This window comes from Sphaerodactylus townsendi, linkage group LG01, assembly GCF_021028975.2.
Source record: "Sphaerodactylus townsendi isolate TG3544 linkage group LG01, MPM_Stown_v2.3, whole genome shotgun sequence".
In the NCBI taxonomy this organism is placed as follows: Eukaryota; Metazoa; Chordata; class Lepidosauria; order Squamata; family Sphaerodactylidae; genus Sphaerodactylus; species Sphaerodactylus townsendi.
This window is the reverse complement of record NC_059425.1, coordinates 41573857-41590156: the sequence shown is the minus strand read 5'-3', so window position 1 is coordinate 41590156 and position 16300 is coordinate 41573857. Positions and strand designations below refer to the sequence as shown.

The following is a 16300-nucleotide window of genomic DNA, read 5'->3' as shown; positions in this document are numbered from 1 at the left end:
TACCCCTAAAATCTTGTTGGTCTCCAAGGTGCTGCTTGACTTAAATCTGGCTATTCTGCTGCAGACCAAAATGGCTACACTCTGAAACTGCTCCCAAGAAAGTGTTATTATTATTATGTTTAATATCACAGCTGCCAATTCTTTAGTTGGTTGTTGGACTTTCATTACTATTTGAGCCCCACCTAGAGGCCTAGGATGTTGTAATGTATCATCATCATCTTATTATTATTATTGTTGTTGTTGTTGTTGTTGTTGATTTCACAGCTGCCAGATCTTTAGCTGGTTGTTGGCCTTCATTACAATTCGAGCCTCACTCAGAGGTTTAGGAAGTTGTAATGTATCAGCATATTACTACTACTACTACGACTACGACTACTACTACAACAACTACTACTACTATTATAGCTGTTGTTGTTTGTTGTTGTTTAATATCACAGCTGCCAGTTCTTTAGTTGGTTGTTGTTGGCCTTTCATTACAACTCAAGGGTCACCCAAAGACCTAGGACATTGTAATGTATTGGCACAGTATGCATGTGGATCCCAGCAGGGCTGCCTTCTGAATCTGACAGATGTTGATTTTGTCAATTTGAAGATGCTTTAAGTGCTGTCCTAGTGTTATTATTATTACTATTACTATTATTATTATTTTCCATCTAGGATTTAGTCAAGTAAAATTCATGGATTCCAAGAGACTAAAAAACTGAGTTTCAGCAACAGAAAAACACATCCTTCAGACAGTTCAGTAAAAAAGACTGCCCAGATGCTTAGTCACTGTGATTACAGCAATCAGGCAGTTCAAAGCAACCCGGAACCACAACAGCTTTCTAGGTGTGCCTGTGCTCATGAGTTGCTGGAATGATCCATCTCTTGGTAAACATATAGAACACTACATTTCAAAGGTCTGCTAAACACTCAATGACATGTTGTTCTAATTACAAGATCACCAAACACTTAGCTGTGGCAGAAGCAAAGTCAGTTATTGCTGTATCCATTGTACTGTTACCTGACGCAGATTCCTGGTTACTTTGACATCATGCCAGGCATTGTCATTAAATTTCCCATTCACAGGTTCCACCAGCGCTTCAAAGGCCCCTGAGCCCAAATTAATAACCAAGGAGACAGCTCCATTTTTCAGGGCAAGGTTGACATAATCAGCTGATTTTCCAGTGTGAAGCATTAGTCCATTCCTCTGAAGAGTTTTAAATGAAAGTGTTATTTCGTCACTGCTGCTCTGAATAGGATTCTGGGACAAGTCATAGCAGAAATACTCTGATCCTTTGAATGTTGCGATGTATTCTTCTTTTCCTATATAAATGAGAAAGAGACACAGAAAGAAAGAGAGAAGAGGGAAGGAAAGCTTTGAATCAGTGGAACTTGAAAAATAATTATTCACACGCACACAAAAAACAGATTTCTCTCCTTTTCATAAGCATCATCAATATGAAATCTTTTTTTAAAAAAATAAACTGTACATAAAAATCCACTGGACACCTACTCCAAATTTACTTTAAAGGGAACAATGAAGAAAGCAGCTTACTTCCACATATAAAGTTGAATAAATCAAGTATTGGCAAATCAAATAATTATTAAATTGAATAAATCAAATATTGGCAACATATAATATCTGGTTCAAAGTATTTGCTGACAATCATTAGGTTTTTTTTGTAAAGCTTCAGCATTTGGGGGAGCATCTGGTGAATACTTGAAATGTACAATAAAGAAGGCGATGGTAATGCTAGTTAAGTCTAAGAACATAAAATGGCAGGCCTGCTGCACTATTTATTTCAGTCAATATGGCCTGATGTAACCTTATTGGTTAATTACGACTTTTGCTATGCCTTTTTTTTTTTAAAAAAAGACATATAATACCAACATTCATGATAGACAAAGTCACAATACATAAGAATAAAAATCAAATACTTCTGATTTCTTCTACACCCAATATAGTTGATTTACCATTGGCTCCTTAATTATAACCAAATAACCAATAAATCTTAATTGCTAACCTTGAAAAGATTCACACCTTTTTCTAATATAACTAAATCTTTAATTTTTACTCCTTAAAACCACAAATCATCAGATCATTTTTTTTTGTCTCATGCAAGAAGTCCATAAAGGGTTTCCAGTTGTCAACAGAGAGGCTTTTGCCCTCTTTTTGGCAGCATAAAGGTTTACTACAGTGATCTACAACATGATGCTACAAGTGCTGTGGTGCCTGATGATGTGTTTCCTGGGGCTCATTTCTGTCTTACCCAAAGCAAAGAGCCAATCTTGTTTTTTTTCCAGTTCATCTCCTTTGTGACTTCAGGAAGCACTCATTTGCCTCCATCATAGGAGAAGCATTGACTTGGGAGCGTCTTATTTTGTTGAAATGTGTAATGTTTTGTGACTCTGCCCTCCCAATTTTATTGTAGTGCACGCTATCTGTTCTAAGACTCACCCAAATCCCCATAAGTTAAAAAGTAAAATGAGGATGTATTTTTCTTGAATCATCTCCTAATTCACCTCTTTAATTATTTTTAATATTTCAATCTAAGTGAAAATGTACAGAGAAATATGAGCTATAAAATGCAGATATGAGATCCTAGAAGTTTCTAAAATTTCTTCAGAAGGAGAAGAAAACAAAGAGAAAGAAGCACACATCAAGTAACATAGAGAGGAGACAAATAAAATAGTAATGAGTAACTTGAAAGGATGTAAATAACAGTGTCTTGCATTGGGAGGGGGCTATATTCAAATTACTGAGCTGCTGTATGTGAATTCTAGCATAACTGCCATTATCGACTGGTAATCTGGAAGTGATCAAACTGTGGTAACCTGATGAGTTTGCCAACTGCCTACCCAAATGCACTTGAACAGTGGGGTGACAGCCCGGAAACCACACAGCACCCCAGTGAGGTGACATCCTTTCCAAAACTGGCAATTGAAAATATGATTACTACTTAAAGGGTACCCAGAAGTGAAGCAAATGTTATTAATTCAAAAGTGGGTTTTTTTTTAACATGGCCTCACCATTTAAGGATGGAGGGTGCTGCAGTTTTTTAAAACTTCTCAAACTATAGAAAGGGTCTAAGAAAAGCTTGGTTTCTTATTTCTACCCTTTGGCTGATTCCGCACGGGCCAAAAACAGCGGTGTGAAAATGGTGTGAAAACAGTATAAACCCTTTTACACTGTTTTAAACCCTTTTACACCATTTTCACACTGTTTTCACACTGCTGTTTTTGACACATGCGGAATCAGCCTCAGCTATCTCCAGACTTTTTTCTTTCTTTCTCTTTTTAGCCCTTATTTTAAAGGAGTTGTTTTTGGACATTATTCCATTATAAGTCCTCAACTGTCCTTCTGTACAGCCAGTTAGGCACAATAAACCATTTTTAGCATCAGACTCTATGTGTTCCAAACACAAACACCAATATATACATTTTGATATGCAGCTGACATGAAAATCTCTATAGACAAAATCACAGTCTTGGTTGCAGATCTTGAAACAACAATGGTAGGTATATGTAGGGAAAGTTACCATTTTACAAAAAGGGAGAAGAATCCAGGAAACAGATCCAATAACTAAAATTTACAACATAAAAAATTGCTGGAAGTCATTGAACTTGGTACTGGATTGTGTGAAAATTGCATTTCAATTAATTTGTATTTGGTAGAGGAACATTCTCACAGTATATGTTCCATGATGGGACACAGGAACAATTCTCTGGCTTGTGTGCACATCTCCCTATTATGTGAAGAATGTGCCATGTGATCTAATACCAATGCCCGGCCATCTGTATTTCAGGTGGTTACATTCATAAGGTGTGTCCACATTTTATTGAAAGGGCTGGTTGGGTCATATGGACAAGTTGTGTGCATTACAGATGTACTGATTAAGCTGTTGCGTGAAGCATCCCACCAGTTTAAAGAAATTTTATATTTAGGGGGAGAGGAATCATATTACCTAAATGGATAAAATATGTTTGTCATTATTCAGGAAACGCTTAGCTGCATGTAAACCTGCCAGCAATGATACAGCATACAAGTCTGTACAGTTAACTCTCCTGAACTACCCTGAAGCATGCTTAACTCTATGCTGCATTATAGCCATCTGTTTTAATGAGTTTAAAGATACTGAAATTTGTGAACTGTTATCACTATATCCAACAACCTGTCCTTTAAACCCATTCCTCATCATCCACCTCAGCCATAAACTGTGAGTCCTAATTAGAATGTGTTTGTCAAATGGGGACAGTAAAATCCTTTCCAACAGCACCATTCGGATCACCAACCACCACCACCATCCTTGTACTCATGACAAAATATGGCTGCCACAGCTGGTTTTGGAGCCATGTGCAAGTGTCTCCCACTTTCATGTGCCTTACATGTCAAGTCTCAATCCTGATCAGCATAAGTCAAGTTGTGGCAAATATAATGAAAGATGTCAGAAAGAACCAGAATGTAGTAAGAAGATGTAGGGCTGAAAGAATACAAAAAAAATTCAGGAAGATAATTCCTTTGTATCTGCAGTCAGGGTCGTCTTTTTAAAAAAATACAAGGTCTAATCTGGCATTTTTCTTGAGGGACATATAAAGCCCAATCAGAAACTTTGCAACTCTTGATAAGGAAATAAAAAAGAGGAAATATAATGAACATTGTCCCTGGAAAGATCAAAGCAGTGCAGTTGCCAGTACTGACAAACATCTTTTTAATATGTACCTTGTTGGAGGTGTATCAGAAAATAACAGGAAGGCAATCTTTAAATACTCAGTTGTTGGCTGTAAGTTCCTTCTTCAAATCAATATCAAAAATGGATTATGCACTCCACAGAATTTGTCCAACATTTCCTAACAAGCATCTAAAACAAGATTATCATGTCCTGCAATGCCAGGATATGTCATGAGTAACAGCAACATGGGCATTTCTTCTCTCTTAATGAAGCTTTACAATCCTATTCATCAACAGATGGCTTGTGGGATACTTCAGACTTGCTTTACTTCTTCCTGTTCCTGTTTCCAGTGTCATTGCCCCCTGCAAGGTCAAAGGGCTGTTAGACCCAACATTTCATGACTGTGGTTCTTACCAGTGAGGATATAAGGCCAGTGGTGGGATTCAAATAATTTAACAACTGGTTCCGGTGGTGGGATTCAAATAATTTAACAACTATTTCCAGTGGTGGGATTCAAATAATTTAACAACTGGTTGTTTACAAGGCACCATTTTAACAACCGGTTCTGCCAAATTGATGCGAACCTGCTGAATCCCACCACTGTATAAGGCTGATTTGTTAAAGAACAGATTGATGGAAAACAAATGCACAATTAATCCTTGTATGTTTCAGAAGAAGAAGAGTTTGGATTTATATCCCCCCTTTCTCTCCTGCAGGAGACTCAAAGGGGCTTACAATCTCCTTGCCCTTCCCCCCTCACAACAAACACCCTGTGAGGTGGGTGGGGCTGAGAGAGCTCCGTAGAGCTGTGACTAGCCCAAGGTCACCCAGCTGGCGTGTGTGGGAGTGTACAGGCTAATCTGAATTCCCCAGATCAGCCTCCGCAGTTCAGGCGGCAGAGCGGGGAATCAAACCTGGTTCCTCCAGATTAGATACACGAGCTCTTAACCTCCTACGCCACTGCTGCTCCTTTCATGCTCACATGAAAGAATGCTTGATGGAGCCAGGGAAGGGCTGTTCTGGTGACTTCATTGTTTGGGTCAGATTCTCTGAAACTGGAGAAGGCCATAAGACAGGCTCCCATTATTTAGACCAGGTCTGGCCAATCCTGAAGCCTCACACTTCTCATCAATCACCCGAACTGATGTTGCAGAGCCCTCATGCACAGCACTTGGGAGGACTAAACAACACAGTCTAGAATAGACCCTAGCCACTGTAGCACATGTGAATCCTGGTTCAAAACAGTGCCTTCCAGCAGCCAATATGGGCTTTTCCTCTTTTCCGTACTGGGCTGATTGAATATGGAGACCAAGGACTCTCTACTTTGATGTTAATTTTAATTATTTATTTCCATAGTTTTCCTTCTTTAACGTCAATAGTCCAGACTTATTTTGGCTGCTCAGTTGCAATAATGATCCTCTATCACTGATTGTCATAGCAATTCCAAATTTAGACACAGCAGAATATTCAAACAGTCCATTCCCTTCCATTGACTGGTATGCAACAATATGTTAGCTGATGACCAGATGACATACGGAGAAACCTCCAGTCTGCATTGGATTTTTTTAAAAAATCTCCCAGCTGTATATTTAACACAATAATTTCAAGTCACATCTCGAGCTAAGACAGTTGTTAAATGAGCCATTGTGGGCCAGCTGGCAAATGGTACAGAGCTTCCTATTTCATCTTAAACTTCACTCATCAAGCAAAACAAATCCTCTATGTTCCTTTCAATGAGCTAGGCTTTTGATATCATTCTCCCGTTTCTCATCCGGGTTCCCTGAAAGAAGCCATAGCAGTCTTCAATCACCACCACTGCCAGAGCATAAGCCAAAGGGGTGCTTGAATCTCATTGCTGACCTCTCTCATGATCACAGTGAGATAAGACAAATGAGCAGCCTAATTTTTTGCGGGGGAGGGCAATTGGGAGGCACTAGTGTGTCTAGGATCCTCAGTTTTACAAAGCAAGAACAGCCTAAAACAAAGCAACCACCTGGGGAGCCAAAAAATGAAGTATGCCAGCCTCAGTTATACAAAAGTCTTGGTAGGGGTGGGGGAGGGAGAAGAGAAACAGAATTGCCAACAGTGCTTTTGAGGGAGCTGCTTAGTAGCTTGTCAGATTAGTCAGTATCCCTTGCAATCTCCGCTGCTTGCCTGAGACATGGACACATTTGCAAAAGAGAGAAAGGATGGAAATGCCTAACGTTAAAAGTGAAAATGAGTCTAGTCAATTTTTAATAATTTAATGGCCTATTGTTATGCTGCTCAGCACACATTAAGCAACAAGGAAGATGGAGGCAAATATGTTATTTTGGCTGGAGCAGCCGAAGCCCTCAAGTTGGCCTGCTGTGAGGACTTGTCCTACAGATCTCTCCAGTTTTTCCTCAAAATATTTCCTTCCAGAGAGCAAGGGTCAAAGCACATCTAAGTGGCTGTTGTGGGTTTTCCAGGATGTGTGGCTGTGGTCTGGTAGTGTTAGCGCCTAACATTTCATCTGTGGCTGGCATCTTCAGAGGCCTGTCACAGCAAGAAGTGTTTCTCCCTGTGGCACAGTGTGGAGTTTCTCTCCATAGCACACCCAAGTGCCTGGAAGCTGAGCCAGGAAAGAGGAAAGTTGGATCCTTCTGTCTGTCTGAGTCTGACTTGGTTCCTTGTACACTCTGTTGGGATTTACCAAGCATACATCTGTCAGAATTTCAGTAGAAGTGAAAAGAGGTTCTGGTCATTAAATTTCTGAGGGTAGTGAAGGTTCACATACTCCTAGGCTGTCACCAAAAACAAATTTTAAGGCAACTGAAAGTGCTTCTGACAAGGTATGGTTGCCAACTGAACAGAAACAAAAAGTCCTGACCTGCTCCTTTGACTTTAAGAACATAAGAACATAAGAACAAGCCAGCTGGATCAGACCAGAGTCCATCTAGTCCAGCTTTCTGCTACTCGCAGTGGCCCACCAGGTGCCTTTGGGAGTTCACATGTAGGATGTGAAAGCAATGGCCTTCTGCGGCTGTTGCTCCCGAGCACCTGGACTGTTAAGGCATTTGCAATCTCAGATCAAAGAGGATCAAGATTGGTAGCCATAAATCGACTTCTCCTCCATAAATCTGTAACCAGCAGAAAGGAGCAGCAGTGGACAAGGCAACTGGGCCAGGAAGAGCAGAGTGACTCTGGTGTTCATTTTGGAGGGCTTTTCTCAAAGCCACATTTTTTAAAACAGTGTATTTTTAAAAGGGGTTTGCAGGGGTTATCTCTTTTTCTCCTTAAGGCTACTAGGAGCTGAGACTGCTGGAGGTGGGGCTTAACAGGGGTTAACAGAGGTTACTCTTTGTCCTGGGCTGCTAAAGGTGGGGCTCCTGAGGTGAGTCATTCAGACTTTAACCACAGACCAATATGTAGAAATTAGCAAATGACATGGATATGAACATTATCATTCACCAACTGCTGCCCAGAAAAGGCATGTTAAAAGAAGAAAGAACATCTGGGATTAGTCCCAATATTAGCTATCCCATAGTGAGGAATTTCATTACATTTTTGAGAAGCTGCAGATTTTCATACTTTTCAGTTTTTGTTGTTACTACCAATGGGAGAGGTTATTTATGTGAACTTTTGGATAAAACTTTTGGATAAAAAAAGACTACTATGTTAATTTTTTATAATTTATAATTTGCTTGTTTTTAGTGAATCACCGCTTCTTCTGCTACTGTGGGTTTTATTCCTCTGTCAGCATATAACAAAGTATAATAGAATTCCACATCTGTTCCAGTATCATTAAAGGCCTGCCTTGCTTCCTTTCTCCAGAATGAATGGTTTTCTGGTGAAATGATTAAAAAAAAAAGACCTTCAGGAAGAAAAATATTAAAAGAGAAATCTGCCTCCAAAAATATATCTGAACGAAAGTGTATGAGTTACAAAAAGTCAATAGAGGGAAAGGTTGTACAGCCTTGAAACTTTCAAATAGCAACTCAGGCTCTGGGGAGAATTTCTCTGGCAGATGTATCTTCCTTTGAAAGAATGGCACAGCTGCTCTTAGCTGACAACTAAGATTCTAAAAACAAAGGTTAGTCTAACCCATATTTCTTTTTTCTTCCTTTAAACAACAACAATGTTAATCTGCCTGTTTTGTACCAACTGAGAAACCTGAGGTCAAAACTAGTTGTGCCACACTGTTGCATTTGCCCTCCCATCAACTTTTTAAGAATCAAAAATAGCCTCCAGAGACTGAGGATATCTGTAACAGAGAAAACTGCTTAACTGTCCATTCCAGGTGTTTTTCTGCTCAAAATCACGTCCCATTTGTTTGCTTCTCTGTGAAGTCTACATAGCTTGTGATCTAATGAGTCAAATGCTGTCCACAAACCATGAATGGCCTCCTGATGTTTTCTGCTCACTTGGAAAATAGTGGGGCCATGGGGGTGGGGGGAGGGTTGTCAGGGGAAAACATTACAGGAGTGGAGTTTGCTTTGGTGACCCACAAGTTCTATGTCATTGCACCACACTTGTATAAAATTAGATATGGGGTGTAGGATTTGACAGCTCAGGAAATACCCTTATCACAACTAGTTCCATCCTAAAACATACAAGTGCAAGTATAACTAAAGATGTTTTTTATGGGTCAGCAGGTGATGCCTGATCATCTTTCCAAAGTTCAGAGACAGATCCAGTACATTTTGGGGAACTGGTGGTTTGAGTTGGGAAGTGAATCCTGGGATAATTGTTCACTTGGCAGAGAGCAGCAGATAGGATTTTAATGAACTGAAGTATGGAACTTGGTTTTAGAGAGCAGCTCCAAGTCAATGCAGGGGTGGGGGGAGAGTTATTTTAAACTACCTTGCTCAAAATACCTTATATTTTATAACACTATCAAATGGCTGTTTAAATGCCCAATGGCTATTAACTAAAGGCGGTGGTTTAAAACACATTTGGGAACAGCAGCTCTCCAAGGCAGTTACAATTTGGTTATGGATTCTTTGTGGGAAGTTAGATTGTCTAAAATGGTATAAAAGCAATATCAGTCTGTATAGTAGATACACTTAAGCCGATCTGCTTTCAAAACAAGCATGTTTCTTATTACTGTATAGTAGATACATATTTTAGAACTGGCATGGGCAGTAACTGGCAAAATCCCTGGAGGGTTCTGCCAAGCATCGAGTGCGGGTTGTGGTTCAGAGATAAAACATCTGCTTGGCATGTAGAAAGTCCCAGGTTCAACCCCTGGCTTCTTAGTGATATGAAAGACCTCTGTCTTAGACTTTGAATAGCCACTGCCTGTTTCAGTGACAATACTCATCATGACAGACTGACAGTCTGATTCCGTGTAAGGCAGCTTCACGTGTCCATGTATCATGTGGAAAAGTTCCCACGCCAATTCTGCACCTTGTTGAGTCGTGGCAATGCTGCCATAGGAATCTCTCAAATGAGTGACTCATTCCATTCAGATTTCCATTTCAATCATTACCGGTGTAGTCTGGAGACAGAACATGCTGCCCACGTTACACATGGATCTGATGTCATCATGGTAATTTTTAAGAATAATTTTGTTGAGAGTTTTGTGACTTCTATTGCACTAGGCAATAAATAATGCCAGTGCTCTTCCCATCCAAAAGAGTTTAAAAAATGACTATTTCTGGTTTCCTAACTTACCATTTTAAACACTGGAGATATATTTCAGAGTAGTATCATCGATCACAATCGTATGATTAGCAAATTCCATAAAGCACCTTCAAACTTGTTTTTATAAAAACAGCAGGAGATATTTGCAGTTGTTTTGCAGATGAAAAGTTTTATCTTCCATATATATGTCAAAGGTTTGCAACCTGCAAGGTCACAGAGCTTGACTTGACAGCTTCTGGAATGAGTGTTTTATTAGATCGCAGAGTCTTTCTCCTTGTTTCTGCAGGTTCTATTTGTGGAGAACTGCAGGACTTGGCAGTGGAGGGCTGAAGCATCTGTTGATGGCATCTGTGAATAATTATATTTTTGCTTAGTAATGATATACAGGCAAATGTCCTGCCAGCTCTTGGCCTTCCTCAGCTCTGATGAAAGCTCCAAAAACTAAAGCTTATCTTGCAATCAAGAGGGTGTTCGTTGCTCTCAGCGCAGTTAATTCCTCATCCCAATGTGGTTAAGGGAAAATTTTCACAACACCTACAGTCTCTCAATATGACACCACATGGCTGTCTGTAGGTATTAAAATATCAGATTATGTGAAAATTGTTGATTTTCTGTTAGGTTTATGATGAGTAGCTGACCTCCAGCAGTTAACACAACAGCGGTATATGGCACTTCTAGACCATGGGGCTAACCATGGAATTTGCTCTTCTTCCTGTCTTTTCTATGTTGTGCTCTTGCTTGATCCTGAGCTCTAAAGAACAGGGGCAAAAGTACCAACAGGCATGGTGGTCTGCAGATAAAACCAAAGTGTGCACGGGAGTGGCTTTCAGGGCCATATTAACACACGACTGGGCCCCTAGGCTTTCAGGTACTTATGCCATCATTTACATTTTCAGTACGGACACCAATATCCAGGGGAAATAAAGTCTGCTGACCTCTTTTCCTCCATTGCAATTGTCCTTCCTTTTCTTTTCTCTTTTGAAATCTTGATGTGTACTTGTACATGTTGACTGCCGTTTGTTCTTTTTAGAATTTATAAATAACCACTGTTTTGGCTGGTCCCAGTGGCCCGTGGGAACATTCGAGCACACGCAATCAAGGTCACGACTCGACTGTATTGCTCAAGGTGAGGGTGACCTTAGTTCATCTGAGCTAGTTAGAAGCAGTCAGAGATCATTTCAGAAGCAGCATTTCAAACAGTTTATTCTTGATTTACTTCAGTTGAGGCCTGCAAAATTTATGGTCAACCAAGCTAAAGTGGTAGCCTGCTGGGCAGACCAATCTCCTGTTGTTGCATCTACATTATATGGAAATGTAGAGTTTGGAAAGCCAAGCTATGATGCTGGTGGTCTGCCTTTCAGCTTCAGAGCTGCCTATACTGTAGTAAACACTTTTTGTGTCAGTCCAAATGGGATTTTTGCCACCACTCAAGGGAGAAAAAAAAGACCCTTTGTCAGAATTTCCATAGTAAGCAGCTCTCTGACTGCTTCTCTATTTCCAGTGAACACTCAGATTTTACTGCAACCCATAAAGCAATTTAAGAAATCAAGGCCATAATCAAACAGAAATTGCCAGGTCCCCTTGCAGCTAAAACAAAAACAAACCCCAAGCAAAGGATCAGAATGTTCAGTACCAAGGATGCAATTAGCACAGAGGATAAGCAATTACAAATTTGCTTGCTCAAAATGAAGCAAATACGACTTGCATTATCATAAAAAGCGGGGGAAACATACCAATACCAGCCACATCTTGCACAAGCCCCCCCGCCCCCAAATGGGAAGTATACTAATGCACTTCTGTCAGTGTAGTTGACAACATGTCACTCCACATTGGATGGTTTAACAATCCCACTGCCTCCCAAGCTACATGGGTCTACACCAGTGGTTCTCAACGTTCCTAATGCCGCAACCCTTTAATACAGTTCCTCATGTTGTGGTGACCCCCAACCATAAAATTGGTATATATAAAATATAAAAAGACTGTTTTCCGATGGTCTTAGGCGACCCCTGTGAAAGGGTCGTTCGACCCCCAAAGGGGTCGCGACCCCTAGGTTGAGAACCACAGGTCTACAGCATCCTGAATTCTGTTTACAATTCTGTTCACAATTCTGTTCACAATTGCTCAGGCCGTTTCCGCACGGCCAAAAGCAGCGACGCGATGACGTCGCAAATTGCGACGCATCCCAAAAAAAGCGTTCACACAGACGAAGCCCGGGCCTGCTGGCGATCCGCAGCCCGCGCAGAAAATGTAGCCAGTTACGCGCAGGCTGCGAGGCGGCGTCTGCAGCGATCATTAGCGCCTCGCGCACTTCTGCTTGGCCGTGCAGGAGCCCGGCGCCATTTTTGGCGACGCAGCGCTCCGTGGCGGCTGTTACATACCAGTCTTGGCGTCGATCGCGTCACATAGAGGGGAAAAAAAAGTGGTTTAAGCGTTTCTGAATACGATCTTAGCGCCCGGTTTAGCGTTTTCGCTGACGGCATGACTAACGCCCCGGCTCGCGAGCGGCTCTGGCAGCTTCTTTTTCCGTTGCGACGACGTCATATTTTGCCCGTGCGGAAACGGCCTCAGTTATGGACTGAGCCTGGTTGCCTATCAGCTGTTACACTGTCATTCTTTCCCTATTGGTTTCATCCATTTGTCTTGTAGAGCGCCTCCATGCTCATCACACAGTTTTGCCAGCTTCGAGGTGGGAAATACCTGGAGATTTTGAGAGTGTAGCCTGCGGCGAGCAAGGTTTGGGAAGAGAATATAATGCCATAGAATCCACCTTTCAGAACACCCATTTTTCCAGATGAATTATCTCTGTTGCCTAATACCAGAAGATCTCCAGCCATCACCTGGAGGTTGGCAATCTTTGAGCACCTGCTGCATCTGAGCACAATACTATTTGAAGTGTATAAATGTGTTTGATGCGAACCCCACATTGCAGTCACCGTAGGGTAGTCATGCTCCTGTATCTGAACTCATCTCCATTTTTTTCTGAGCACAATTCCACTTTCTGAGACTGAGTGATGTCCCAAAGTGCATAGGCCCAAGTTACCCAATAGATCATGCAATAGTACTTGAACATACAAAACAAGTTGTCAAGAGGAAGGGTTCTGGTTTTCTGTATGAAGGAGTTTGAGATACAGAACAATGTTCAATTATGTGAGTCTGAAAAAGAACAGGATACATAAAAGGGTATTCCACATTACATTACAGAAACAAAATTCAAAATATATATGAGAGACAATCCAATGAACAGAACCCCCACTTTTAAAACTGCAAATATCAGAAAAAAGGGGTTAAGAGCCCTTCTATCTCTGCACTGTGCTCCTAATTTGAATCAGAAGGCACTTCAGCTGCTATTTACAGTTCAGCTTGCAGTGAGAAGTGCATTCACTGATCTCTTGTTTCCCATCTGCCTACGCCTAATATGGCTAATCCCCTGGAACGAGACATATACCTACCACTTGAGTGAAAATAACATATCAATCAGTGAAAACTGGGATGCCAGGTCTCCCACTATGGCAGATCTCCTGCTGGCAATCTTTGGAGTGGTGAAAAGGGGGAAAATAAACAAAATAGACACTGGTTTGATAGCATGACATCACTTCAAGGGAATGCCCCATAAGTGGCCTCATTCTTCTCTAGGAATCACTGGAAACTCTATGGTTTTAACACAAAGTTTTCAATAATTCCTCAAGAGTTGTGATGTCACTTTCAGGTTTTCCCCAGAAGTGGTCACGCTGTCACTGATGGTGTCTCCATGTTCCCTCAGACTCCTACCAGGCCAGTTATGATACCTGAGACCTATTAATGATACATAATCATTTTATGATAGTATTGGGCAGAGGGGGAGCCCTTTGAATTTATCTGTTTCCAGCTCTTGGACTTTTGTAATTTGTTTGCATTTATTATTTCTGTGAGTTTTCCTATATTGCATTGCTTTTTACTCAGTTGTACACATCTTTTAAAGTGATTTTCAAATTAAATAAATAAATAAGCACTGTCATAAAGAGAAGAGTGAGATTTTGTTTGTTCATTTACAGCCCAATCCAGAGCTTCCCTCCACAGGGGAAAGGGGAGATATGTCATGAAGATCATGGCATATCTCTGAGTCGAGCTCTGCTGGTGCAAGGGGGCTGAACTAGCAGTGGAAATCAATTAAGGTTGGCTCACCCCAGAAATGCCCCTGCTATGCCCCTGACACATTGACATGGCCCGGGAGCACTGACATGGAGCTGGGCACTGTGGCCAGTTGTCCCAAAGTCCCGCAATGGTTGGATGGCTGCACGTTTGCCTCAAGGAGGGAAAATGCATCAGTATAAGCCTGACTGGCTCCAGAAGGGGATTTACCCTCCCCTCTGGATCAGGCTTCCTGTTGTTTTTTTTTACTATACAACTCTAAATGGCCCAATGTGGCTGGTCTGAAGTTCCTGAAACAGTGGAGAACTACTGCCAGTCTGAGTAGAAATGTTGATGCTTGTACCCACCTTTTTGAGGAACAAACATTAAAAGAGAATTTCACAGCAAATGTCTTGGTTTGCTTTGGCTCCATTGTATTTAAAAATCTATAAAACATGGACAATCTGTGAGTAGGTTTTCTGAAAATTTGTCTTCTATCCTCCATCTATCCATTTTGTTTTCTATCCTCTATCTGCATTCACTAAAATGGAAGGAGGAAGAAATGCTTTATATTATCCTCTCCCCCTTTCCCCATTTGGAATAGGTATTCTTAACATTGCGCCCAGTTGTGAAGAGGCTACTTTGTAATAACTACAGACACGGCTTGGATTGAAATGGGCTGCAGCCGTTTATTAATATAATTATTATACCGAAGCTGAGCGAGCAAAAGGAGCGCATCTTACCTGCCGGTCAGCATCCATGGCTGATCCCGGCTTCAATCCCAAACTTATTGGGGAGGACAGAGAGGTACTGAACCATGGGGCGTCCACCCTTTCTTCGTGACCCCACCCTGCTGGTGTGTCAGGCTTGCTAGCAGAGGCCTCTGCAACATCACCCTGAGCCCGCCCTGCCCCAAGCCTCTTGTGAAGGCCCCCATAGGCAAGGAGGTCCAGCATGCAAGCTTGCCCCCCCAAAAGATGTGCTCCTCTGCCCAAAACTGCCCCACAAGGGCTGCGACGATAAAGCTAAAATCCCCATCCCTTACCACCTGCATCTGTAGCTGGCATCTTCAGAGGTGTATTACAGAGGCAATTTGGAACATCAAAATCTTAAAAGAAACTTGGGCTTGGAGAATTTCAGAAGCATGTCTAGTCAGTTCACAGTTAACATCCCTTTATTCCATAACATGCTGGCCCTGTCAGAATTCAACGTGACATCTTTTCCCCACACTGAGAGTTGTACAGCCAACAACTTATTCTGCCTCAGTTTTGCCCACCTTATTCTTTCTAGATCTTCATAATGAAAAGCAGAAATGTAGCTTTAAATTATTTAGCAAGCTTAATACCAGTCCATTTCCAGGGCAATTAGACTATGCAATATGCTGATTGATTTTTCACCCTCCCCTCATATAATCACAGAGTGGGTTATTTTCCTAAAGCTATCTGACATGGGGTGCTTCATAACAAAGATTTAATATTCATAATAAAGGGGAAATGGGAAAACATACCACGATTTTATGTGTGTGCAAGAGAAAGAGACAAAGTGAGGGTTCAAAGATTTACACACACACACACACATACACACACACACACAGACACCCAGCCTAATAAAATAGATTCATTAAAAAAAAGAGGAGCAAATCAAGAGTCCTGTCTTGGTGACTGGATTCATCTGGGAAATTTCAAAGTATGGTATGGAGGCAACAAGACACACCTGGTTGTTTTTTTTTTGTTCCCAGCAGCTGATATCAAGAGGTGAATTGTCACTGAACATTTGTTTATTTTTACTCAGAACATTGGGATGCCACCTTTCCACCCACCTTAGGGTTTCTAAGGTAGTGAAAAATCAAGGCAATGTCCAAATTCAGAAAAATACACATAAAATATTTCAACCTAACCTTGAAAAATTTTGGCAACTCACAGTCCATACCTTTG

The 16300-nt window shown here is 41.1% G+C and overlaps 1 protein-coding gene across 31 annotated transcripts in view; it reads right to left on the bottom strand.

Annotated features, from left to right (window-relative positions):
* Positions 1-16300, bottom strand: part of NRXN1 (neurexin 1) — a 1129265-nt gene that overhangs the window by 719687 nt on the left and 393278 nt on the right. For all 31 annotated transcript variants that reach the window (XM_048518867.1, XM_048518884.1, XM_048519026.1 and 28 more), the window contains one exon: positions 1004-1305. In XM_048518867.1, the coding sequence (XP_048374824.1) occupies positions 1004-1305 (302 nt within the window). The remainder of the gene's footprint in view (positions 1-1003; positions 1306-16300) is intronic.